Genomic DNA, 11,335 nt, shown 5'->3' on the forward strand with positions numbered 1-11,335 from the left:
TGCTATTTAAATTTTATTCCTTGATATTGTGCAGGAAGCCACCCGTGAAATGTACATGGACCTTTTCATCTTTGAAGACAGTGAATGGGAAGGTGTGGTATTTGGGAACTTAGTGCAGCAATCCTGCTGTCAAGATGGCCCGATACACATGAACTCCCTCTCAGTTCTGCCCCAAAGGGGTCCAAAGCTGCATCAGAAATGGGCGTGACCTGTTAGGAACCAGGCAGCCTACCTGCCCTCCTTCTGGTGAAAAACTTTCAATGAAATTCCTTTGATCTTTTTCAGTAAATAAACCAGTGTGGGCTCCTTTCTTTGTTGGAAGCTGGATTGTTCTCTTTACCAGTATGTTAGAAGCTGCACCTGTTTGAACAGCTTTGCCTGTTGCTGCCCCCACTCTGAAACATACATTTCTGTGTCCTGTGATTATTTCATAGTACTATTTTCTTAACTTTTATTTCTCAGCCAGCCCATCCCTCTGGAGGAGACCAATTTTCCTTACCCACTCAGGACATGAGAGAGAATACTGGTCTGTTTAGATTTTCTGTATTTCCTGGTTAAACTTGGGCAGGTCATAAAAGTCTAAAATTTTTTTCAGTATCTTTTAGATTTCATAGTTTGAGTATAAATTTCCAAATAGTTTCTAATGACCCTCTGGATTTCAGAAGTGTCCTTTTTCATCTCTAATTTTGTCTATTTGAGCCTTCTTTCTCTTACTTTGGTGAGTTTGTCTAAGGGTTGATCAATCTTATTTGTCTTTCAAAGAACCAGTCCTTTGTTGCATTGGTCCTGTGTGGTTTTATTTATTTTCAATTTCGTGGATTTGGGCTCTGATCTTAATTAGATCCCACCTTCTGCTGATTTTGAAATTATTTTGTTCTTTCTTCTGTTAAGACATTGAGGAGGAGCACAAACTTATTTATTTGGAATTCCTCTATTTATTTAATATGGGTACTCAATGCTATAAACTTTTTTCTTAGTAATGCTTTCATACTATTCCAAAGAATTTGATATATTTTATCTCTGTCCTCATTTGCTTCCCAGAATTTCTTGGTTTCTTCTCTAATTCATTTTTTTTTTTCATTTAAAAGAATACAGTTAAAGCTCCATGTGTGTATGTGGTTTCTGTTATTTTTCTTGGTGTTGAGTTCTTCCATAATGTGTTATTCCATTATGATCTGATAGGGTGCACAGAATTATATTGACACTTTTGTATTTGCTAACACATACACTGTGACTTAGAATATGGTCTATTTTGGAAAAGGTTCCATGGGCTGTTAAAAGGAAGGTAAATTCAGCTGTAGTGGGGTGAAATGTTCTGTTGATGTTTATTAGGTCCATTTGATTTATAATATTATTTAAGTCAGAAATATCTTCATTGATTTTACATTTGGATGAACTGTCTTTTGGTGGTATGGGTATGTTATAATCACTCCATATTATTGTATTGGGGTGTATTGGGGGTCTCATATCAAGAAGTACATTCTTATGTAATTATTTATGCTTACATTTGGGGTATATATATATTTATTATCATAATATCATCTTCTTGGATTGTTCTTTTTACCAGTATGTTGTAGCCTCCTTTTTATCTTCTGGCTAATTTTTCTTTAAATATACTTTTTCAGACATGAGAATAGCTGCTTCTGCTTGTTTTCAGACTTTGTTTAGAATATTTTTCCATCCTTTAACTTTCCACCTTTAGGTGCCTGTGAGATGAGTCTCTTGCAAACAGCATATAGTTGAGTCTTGGTTTTTGATCCATTTTTCTCATCATTTAACTGGGGAGTTGAGACTTTACACTCATTCATAGTATGGATATGTGTTTGTGTTTTCCTGCCATTTTGATTTGTTTGCTATATTTAATTGTCTTGATTTTCATTTAGTTGGTTATTCTTCTAGTGATCTTCATCTATATGGGGGTTTGGATTTGTTTTTAAGTTCCTCTGTTTATAGTGTATCTTTGAGTATTCTTTATTATACTGGCTTCATGATCTGGTTAATCCTTTTCAAGAGAAGTTTTTATTTCTTCATCAACTTTGAATGAAGTTTTGCTGGATATAGCAATTTTGGATGGCATTTATTTTCTTTTAGAACTTGTGATATCTCAACTCCAGGCTCTTCTTGATTTTAGGGACTAAGTTGTGAAGTCATAGGCGAGCCTTATTAGTTTACCTCTAAATATAACCTGCCATTTTTCTCTCACAGCTTTTAATATTCTTTCCTTATTTTCTGTGGTTGTCATTTTGATTATGATGTGTCTTGAAGAATTTCTGTTCTGTTCTGTCAGTTTTGGGTCCTGTATGCATCCTGTATATTGATGTCTATCTCATTTCTTATATGGAGAAACTTTATCACTATCTCATTGAAAAGATGCTTGATGCCTTTAGTTTGTATCTGCACGTTCTCTTCTATCCCAGTGACTCTTGGATTTTTTCTCTTGAAGAAATAATTGGGTCAAATGTTGGTTACATTCCAGATTTTCAGAGGACTCACTACATCACTACACTGCTTTCCATAGTGGTTGTACCAATTTTCAGTCCTACCAACAACGTATGAGTGTACCTTTTTCTCCACATCTTTCTCAACATTTATTGTTATTTGTATTCCTGATAATTGCCATTCTGACTGGAGTAAGATGAAGTCTCAGCATAGTTTTTATTTGCATTTCTCTAATTACTAGTATTGTATTTTTGCCATCTGTTTTCCGTTTCTCCTTCTTAGTAACACCTGGTTTATTTTTGAGGTATAGACCATTTCCAGTTTCATATAGTCTTCTGAACTCACTTTATGGTTCTATTCTTCAGCAAGTAAATGCACCCATTAGAAAGGAAGGCCAATAGAATGTTCCTGAATGGAATGAAGTTTTGACAGATTGCTTCAGAGACTGATGATGCTAGAAGCTCATATGTCTAATTTGTGGCATTCTTTTCAGATGGATGTATGTCCCACTTATTTTTTTTAAATGAATTACTTATTTATTCTAATTTGTTATACATGATGTCTGTGTCCCACTTCTCTTTGCTCTGTAGTGTGTTTGCTCTTACCCTACTTTCAATTAGTTTTCTGCCCCCCTATCAATTCTCTTTGGTACCAATATCCTTATCCTTTTAATACAACTTCTTGCTTAGGTTACCTAAAATCAGCTTCTATTGTATCCACCCAAAATTCTGAACAAATACCCAAAATTGGTGCCAAGGTATACATGATATACTTGCTCCAAAGAAAATTAAGGTTTGGAACTGTCTATCTGGCTGAAAATATGATAAAAGAAAAAGAAGAACTCATTATGTGTTGATTACGGAAACAATGTTCACATTATTTGAGGATATTTTGTCGAATAACTTATCACATGGTTAAATGAATCACTGCCTACAAAAAGCCCACCTTCTGATAACTTAAAGCAAAAATTTATTTGAGAGCATTAACACTGTCATCTCTAGACAGGGAATTTGTGTCTCCATAAAAAGCAATTTTTTACATTTTATACCTGCTGATATGAAATAGCAGAAAACTAAACCCACAGTTTTTGAGTATAAACTGTGTTGAACTCTGAACTTCAACATCTTGTTATACAACTACACAATGGATTTCTGAGTGTGTCAGACAATTAAAAACACATCAGATACCCTGGGATTTTTTTATACTCCATCCTAACTCCTTCTGCATAAGGAAGCAAACACTACTCATTTCTCTGATGAAGCTCTTCTCAAGACATACTTCTTTACTCCTTCCCTTAAGGAAGTTACCTTGAAGAAAGAAGCTATTAATTTTCTCACACCTCACTTCTTATTTTAATGATCCCAGCAAGCTGGACTGGAGTACTCCTCGATTACAGATTCAGAATGCACAGCAGACTGGTTTTAAAATTTGAGAAGTTTTCTGATACATTTTGACAGAAATGCAAGGTATTTTTATGTGAATACATTATGGGAGTTCCTCACTGGTTATTGGCGGGTGGAGGCAAGAAGGATATTGGGCAGAATTTGCACTTGAAGGAATTTGACATTTTATGTCTCACTCATGTAAATAAACAGAGATCTGACAGTTTTCTAGATTGATAAACTGTTAACTAATGATGGGTTTCAGTAGAGGAAGTTGAGGCACTTGAAACATTTGAGGAAAATCTTCTCTTGAGCAATGATTAAAGGAATGGCCATCGACTTTCAGAACAGCTGTGGTGCTTCTTTCTTTGAACATTGGTATGAGACAAAAAAGTCCAAATGGCCTCTCTGACATCGTGGGAATACTGGAAAGACAGAGTCCAAATCATGTCATTTGTGTAACATAGCAAAAAATATTTGGTTTTCAATGATGGTAGAAGTTTTGGCTTACTAGTCAGATGGATAGATATGCTGTCCACCTGTGGTAGTTAAGTTACCAGTGATTCTGGTCTTGGAGATCAGGAATGGGTTCTTGTTCTTGTTGAAGACTAAACACAAGAAATGTGGAGGCAAGTGTAGAAAGCAAGTTTTATTTAAGAAAAGAAATAGCAACAGGCTTTTCTGAGTAGGCAGGAGCCCAGAGCTGGGTGTCCATGGGGGTTGTGTGTCTTGCACTCTTGTAGACCCCAAGACTCCCCACCTTCTCTTTCTTCTTTAGGCCTAAAGACAGGATGGAGCAGGAGCACAAGGGATAAGGGTTAGCAATCCATTGAATTAGGCAGTGTGATCCCTAGAGGGTAGCTGTTAGCAACCCATAGTTTCTTCCTTGATAACCAGCCCTCATCTTCTCCACCCCATCATTCATTACCTACACTACTTGCTAGACCTTCGCCCCCTGCCTCAGTTTGTCAGTTTATCAAGGGATGTGATATGTCCTGTCCTAACAGATCAAACAGGGCAGCAGGCAGATTACTTTTTGGAAAAGTAAGCATGTGGAGAGTCAATACAGTGGGCTCTTTTTATAGAATTATTCTCTTAACCATGTTTCCACCATCCTCATCTATCTGTCCTCTTATACCAGGATATCTAGGAAAGAAGTAAGGAGAGAGAGAGAGAGAGAGAGAGAGAGAGAGAGAGAGAGAGAAAATGAATATGAATGAGAGAATATGAGAATGAATTTGATCAACAGAGACTCATTATAAGCTACTGATTCAGATTATGTTCATCTCCACATTCTTAGAACCAAGTTGCTTCACACAGAGCCATAAGATGAAGAGAAGCTCGGCTACCCTCCAGTAAGAACCCCACCCTAACACTACACAGGTGTCAACCAAAATCTTCCCAACTATTTCGGTAGCTGATTTATGAGTGAACAAATTGGAATAAAAGTATAAACTCAAACATTTTACAGATCTTTAGGGATATTTAGGCTGTCTCTCATATTTTATTTAAATATATTTTAGTAGAACATGTTCCCATTCCTAAATTAATGACCACTAAAGAAGAATAAAAGCATCATAACCAGAGTAGACTGAAAAACAACCCCTGAGGATAAGAACTTTTCTGACTCAAGATAAATCAGATAGAAAAGAGGAGAGAGCCTACCATAGAGTCAGCCAATGAGTACTACCCTCCAGGTACTACACAAAGCTAAGGCCATCCAACGCATAGATCCCTTAAAGAATAGAATTACAGAGAACTCACCAGAAATGGGAATACGAACAGGAGAAATCAAAGCCAGAAGACTACCAAGTACAGAAAAGAAGTGTAAAATGTTGTAATATGCACTATAAGCCATGGTCATATTCATAGATGAGGACTATTGAATGGGTCATATCTACTGCTTTGGGAAATATTTTAATAGAGTTTCAATGCCTTATGTTTTAACATTATTAAATGATATATATTCCTATATATATATGTATATCATTTAATTTATTATTGATTATAGTAGTGATAATAGTTTTTCTAATCCTAAAATTTTAAAATAGGATACTAAAATAAACAATAGAGGAATGGAAATCAACTAGAGATCTTACACAAGATGTTGAATAACAATGAGTAATAGTTGGGGCCTTATCTCTTAGGTGACAGACTATAGTTTTGTAAGAACACAAAATTTTGGCATTATATTAGATGTTGGAAATCTGAGTATTTTATAAATGGAAAGAAAAGCATGTAAAATTTGGCATTGTATATGTGGAAGAAGAACATATAGAATTTGAACAGTAAAATAGATGGGTTATTGGGAGAATATTGTTTTAATCTGTTTACCATAAATTTCCCCTTATAAAGAGTTCTCTGATTTTCTTATTTTAAGAAGAATTAGCACTTCAGGATTGTATTCACAGTTTCACTTTATACACTTTCAATTTCAACTGCAGTTCAAAAATATAGGACAGCAAAATATGATATTTTGAGAAAGGCCACATTCATATAATTTTTATTAAGTGTATTGTTATAATTGTTCCATTTTATTATTAGTTATTATTGTTAAACTCTTACTGTGCCTAATTTATAAGTTAAACTTTCCTGGGGTTTATAGAGTTAGAAAAACCATAGTGGAGAGAAGGTTTGGCATCATCCACTGTTTCAGGCATCCACTGGGAACTTGAAATGTATCCCTTGAAGATAGGGGGTAACATTGAACAGGCTAACAGAGTTTCAGTTAGGAACCTTGCCTTCCCAGAGAAAATGAATGCAACCCACCATAAAGCTAGGACATAAGTGCCTCCGTCACCAAAATTTGAGTTTCCAACAGAAGGACCAAAAGCCCCAAATTTCTTGGAACAAATATCTCAGCACTGTGGCATTTGACAAGTTGGGAGGCTGCTTGGAAGTTGCTTCTCTGTTTTCTATTTTCCAACCTCCTGGAATGTTGAGTAGGAGCTCATCTTCTCCAAACTTACCATTGCATATGTGCACACAAAGCAAAGAAAATACACATGTGTAAATATTTATATCTTGTGTAAGCCACCTATAGGTAATTTATGTAGGTTGTTACAAAAGAAACCTAACTCCAGACATTGAATGGAGGAAACAGATGCCAATTATTTGATTGTCAAAGGGTGTGTATGAATGGATGTTTTTAAAATGTTGATGAAAGGAAAGAAGAAACTAGTTCAAAATCTAGAAGCCTTATTCTATAAAAATAATAAATATGGAAATCAGTCTGGTTAAAGTTTTTGATTTGCTGTTGTTGCTTTGTCTTATTTTTTTTTTTTTTAAACTGGAATAATTAAGAAATGACCTCAAAATGAATTCCTGTCCTCAGGTTGTTTTCAGTTCCTGGATACCATGTGTTTTTCTTTTTTCATGTTTTTCCACTTCTTCTCCCTTTTTTACCCTCAACATAGCTTTGTCCTCACTAAAATTACATCTTAAAAAATTTTCTATTGACTTCATGACCTATACTGATGGAACTTGACAAACTGGCGACAGAGGATACCACACTCATAAGAATGAGAATAACATAGCCCAACGTTGTTTCAACACTAAGATGTTTTTAGGATACCTTATCACTTTAGCTACTTCAATCACCATAACAATTCAAATCCCATAATGAGTTGAACCTAGCCTAACAGGATGCAAATGGAACAAGCTGTGGGTGCCAGTCTGCAATGTTTTATTTAATAAATTTGACTTATATTTGTGAAGTTTGACTCAGTACTTAATTAACAGAGAAGCTTAAAATCCTGGCGATACAAAATACACTAAACACTGCATCAATACAATAAATATTCGGTAAATACCTACTATACATAAATTTTTTTTCCTGGTACTGGGAATTGAAGCCAGGAGAACTCTAACACCCAGCTACATCCAGGACTCTTTTCATTTTTTTTAGACGGAGTCTCACTAAATATCTATGGCTGGCTTCAAACTTGCAATCTTCCTGCTTCAGCCTCTTGAGTCACTGGGATTATAGATGTGCACCACTGCACCCAGTCATAACATTTAAAATGCATCACATGATGTTATAGTACAATAGATAAACAAGCATGTCCAAACAGTTGTAACCAGGGAAGATGAGCAATGCAGTACAAGTAAGAGCATTTGAGAAAGCCTAATGCAATCTCCAGCCTCTTAAGGTCATAGCACCATGTTCAAAGTTTTCTCTAGGTATACTTTTGGGTAGTTTTAAAATTACCTCTAAACAATGACTTATAATGTTCAGGACACAGAAGAGAATCTTCAAACTCTCTAGGATGTGGCAAAATTTTAAAAGCAGTTCATGCACCACCGAAAACCAAAATACAGCACGTTGGTATTACAGTGGGTAGGTTGGATGGATCTTGATGGCACAAGTGACAAGTGATAAGTTAGGCATTACTTCATATACAAGGCTTGTGTATCCAGAAAAACAATTACCAAGGAAATTGCTTATGGAAATTTTAAAAAGAGAGATAAATCTGAATTCAACATTTTTGGAAGCATTCTGCCTTGGATTTTCAACTTTTCTGGATTCCCTTGAACATTGAGAATAATAAGCAATGATATATGTGAGGTTATACAATGGAATACTGAAATCTGTTATAACTACAAGCAGGAAATGGAAAGCACTGTATTTAAAAGAAAAGCAAATGGATCTAGGCTGTATTCTTATCCAATACCTGATTTTATTTTCTCAGTAGTCCTTAATAACCCTTGCTTGGGAGATACAGCAGAGAAGCAACATCCTGAGGCTAATGAGGGTACCATGGAAATGAGTAAATCCTAAATTTAGAAAAGGAGTCTTCCAAACCAGCACTAGTTCATTCCAAAGATCAGTTTACCACATTCTGAGATCCCAAATTTGCTCTCAGGTGGTATTTTTTGTGAAACTAAGCATCAAGAGAAATAGCAGATTAATAAATTTATAAAGAAAGGGATTAAATATAACTTCATCTTGTTAGGTCACTTAGCTTCCCTCTTTATTTATTAGATAGGAATTATTCTTCAAATCCCCTATCCCAATAAACATTAACCCACAAATATACATGACATTGTGCATCCATAAAAGGATGTTTTGCTACCTAAACAGAAACAGAAAAAGAGACCCAAACGACAATCCATATTTCAGGTTTACATATTGCTGGGTATATGGACTAAACTGGAACTTATTCTTGATTTCTTAGGTTGAATTTTTGTCTATGATAATATTGCCTAGATTTAGGTATTGGAATTATTTATCTGAAGCATTACTTAAATTACTTGCACGCTGGTGACTCTGGCATGATCTTCTCTCAAACCTGGCTGCTATTGACACCTGTCAAATCTGTGAGAATCTAAATGACCCTTTTCTCATTGATTTTTGATGTTTAGAATTAGTCATGTTGTTAAATTACTCTGTAACCACCAAACTATACACATATCTCTACACATGTACACATATGTACATATGTAAACACACATACATACAATCTAACTATTTATATAGGTTATTGTAAAGTCTTACATTACTTTTAATTGAGATTTTCAAACGTTCATGTCAATATAGTACTTTTACTTATTGCATATTCACAACCAATAATTTGTATTATCCTAAAGATAGGAGGCCTGAACTGAAAAACACTATAAACACCATGAGATATTTTCATTATACTAGAGCAAAGCAGAGGTGACTCTTCCATTCAAAGAACACTATATAAAATGTCTTGATTTAAATCAAACCAAAGTCAATTTCCATGTTTCTTCTTTAATTAAACAGTGTATCCTCATTAATTTTTCCTTCCACTTCCTCTTCATCATGCATACATGCTCTAACATCTTCGCCATGCCATCAAAACCAAAACACAGCACTATTATTATATCCAGAATCATTTTCATATAAACCAGATGGGACATGCAGTTTTCAAACTAATTACTTCATAGAATATTTTCTGTCTAAATTTTACTTCAGTATAAGGAAAGAAAAACAATAAAATACTACTTGTCCTCATTCACACAACATATTATTACCTGATGGTTAAGAGATATGTAACTGTTATTAAAAATGCAGCAGATTTTTCATAAATGTCCTGAGTATTCAGATTTAATATTGCCTTGAGGAAGAGTCAGTAATTTATTTGAAGCATTCTTTTCAGGAAATGTTTAATGCCGTGGGATAGAACAGTTGAGGATGTCTCGTTTCTCTTTTTAAATACACTTGAATTTTAAATGCCTATCGAGATCAGGCAGACAAAATTCAGTTAATGCGAGAAACCATAAAGCAAGCGGAAGCAGATTTAGAATGAAAGTTTTTTCTTCCATAAGACTCTTTTCATGGCATCTTTGACATCCTTATTTCTCAGAGAGTAGATTAAGGGATTCAGCATAGGTGTGAACAAAATGTAACAGACTGAAGCCACTTTACGAAGCTCAGGGTTATTTGGAGGTGTGAGATACACAAAGGAGACAGTCCCATAAAGCAAACTGACTACCCCCAGATGGGAGGTGCAGGTAGAGAAGGCTTTCTTTCTCCCTTCACTTGAGGGGATCTTCAAGACTGTGGACACGATGTACATGTAAGATACTACAATAACAACTATTGTGGGTAAGATAATGAGGACAGCCAGACTAAATGACACCATCTTATTGATAAATGTATTAGAACAGGAGATCTTTTCAATCGGGTTTGAATCACAGTAGAAATGATCAATCACTCGCGAGGCACAGAAAGACATGGAGAAGGTTACGCTGATTTGAAGGATGGAACTGACCCAGCCACAGAGATAGGAACCAGCCACCAACTGGATGCAGACACTTCTTGACATGCGGACACTGTAAAGAAGAGGGTTGCAGATGGCAATGAAGCGGTCATAGGCCATGGCTGCCAGGACAAAGGCCTCTGTGACCATGAAAAGTGCATAAAGGAACAGCTGAGCCACACAACCTGCAAAGGATATGGTCTTTTTCTGAGACAGGATGTTGGCCATGGCTTTGGGTACAATAACAGTGGAGTAGGAGAGGTCAATGACGGAGAGGTTGCCTAGGAAGAAATACATTGGTGTGTTCAGCCGGGGATCGGTCACAATGATGCCAATCATGCTAAGGTTCCCCAGGAGAACCATCCCATAAATAATCAGGAATAGTAGAAAGAGGAGATTGTGGAGCTCTGGACGGACCCTGATGCCTACAAGAATGAAGTCAGTCACTTCTGAATGGTTGTCTCCTCCCTTGTCACCCATGGCAAACTTCTGCTTCAAGGTATAAGAGAAAGTCAACACATCAACCTTCCACTGTTAACTCTACTATAACAGCACTTCACATGAAAGAACACTTTACAGTTGACATATGCTTTCATATCCATTGTTTATACACACCAGCTAACTAAGGATGAGAGCTATTTTGTTGCCTAAGGTAACACAACTAGCTACCAATGGAATTCAAACTCAAGGTCAAGTATTCCATGTCCAAGACTAGAATAACATGGTTGGATGCTTCATTATGTCTTTCTACCTTTTTATATGACATGGCTTATGACATGTAATTTG

At 35.7% G+C, this 11,335-nt stretch overlaps 1 protein-coding gene across 1 annotated transcript; it reads right to left on the reverse strand.

Moving 5' to 3' along the window:
- Window positions 1–10,087: 10,087 nt before the first annotated feature.
- LOC107148763 (olfactory receptor 9K2-like) lies at window positions 10,088–11,029 on the reverse strand. The gene has a single exon (XM_015493487.1). It carries the CDS (start codon window positions 11,027–11,029, stop codon window positions 10,088–10,090), a length of 942 nt encoding a protein of 313 aa, XP_015348973.1.
- Window positions 11,030–11,335: the final 306 nt, after the last annotated feature.

This window comes from Marmota marmota, unplaced genomic scaffold (assembly GCF_001458135.2).
Source record: "Marmota marmota marmota unplaced genomic scaffold, marMar, whole genome shotgun sequence".
Taxonomy (NCBI): domain Eukaryota; kingdom Metazoa; phylum Chordata; class Mammalia; order Rodentia; family Sciuridae; genus Marmota; species Marmota marmota.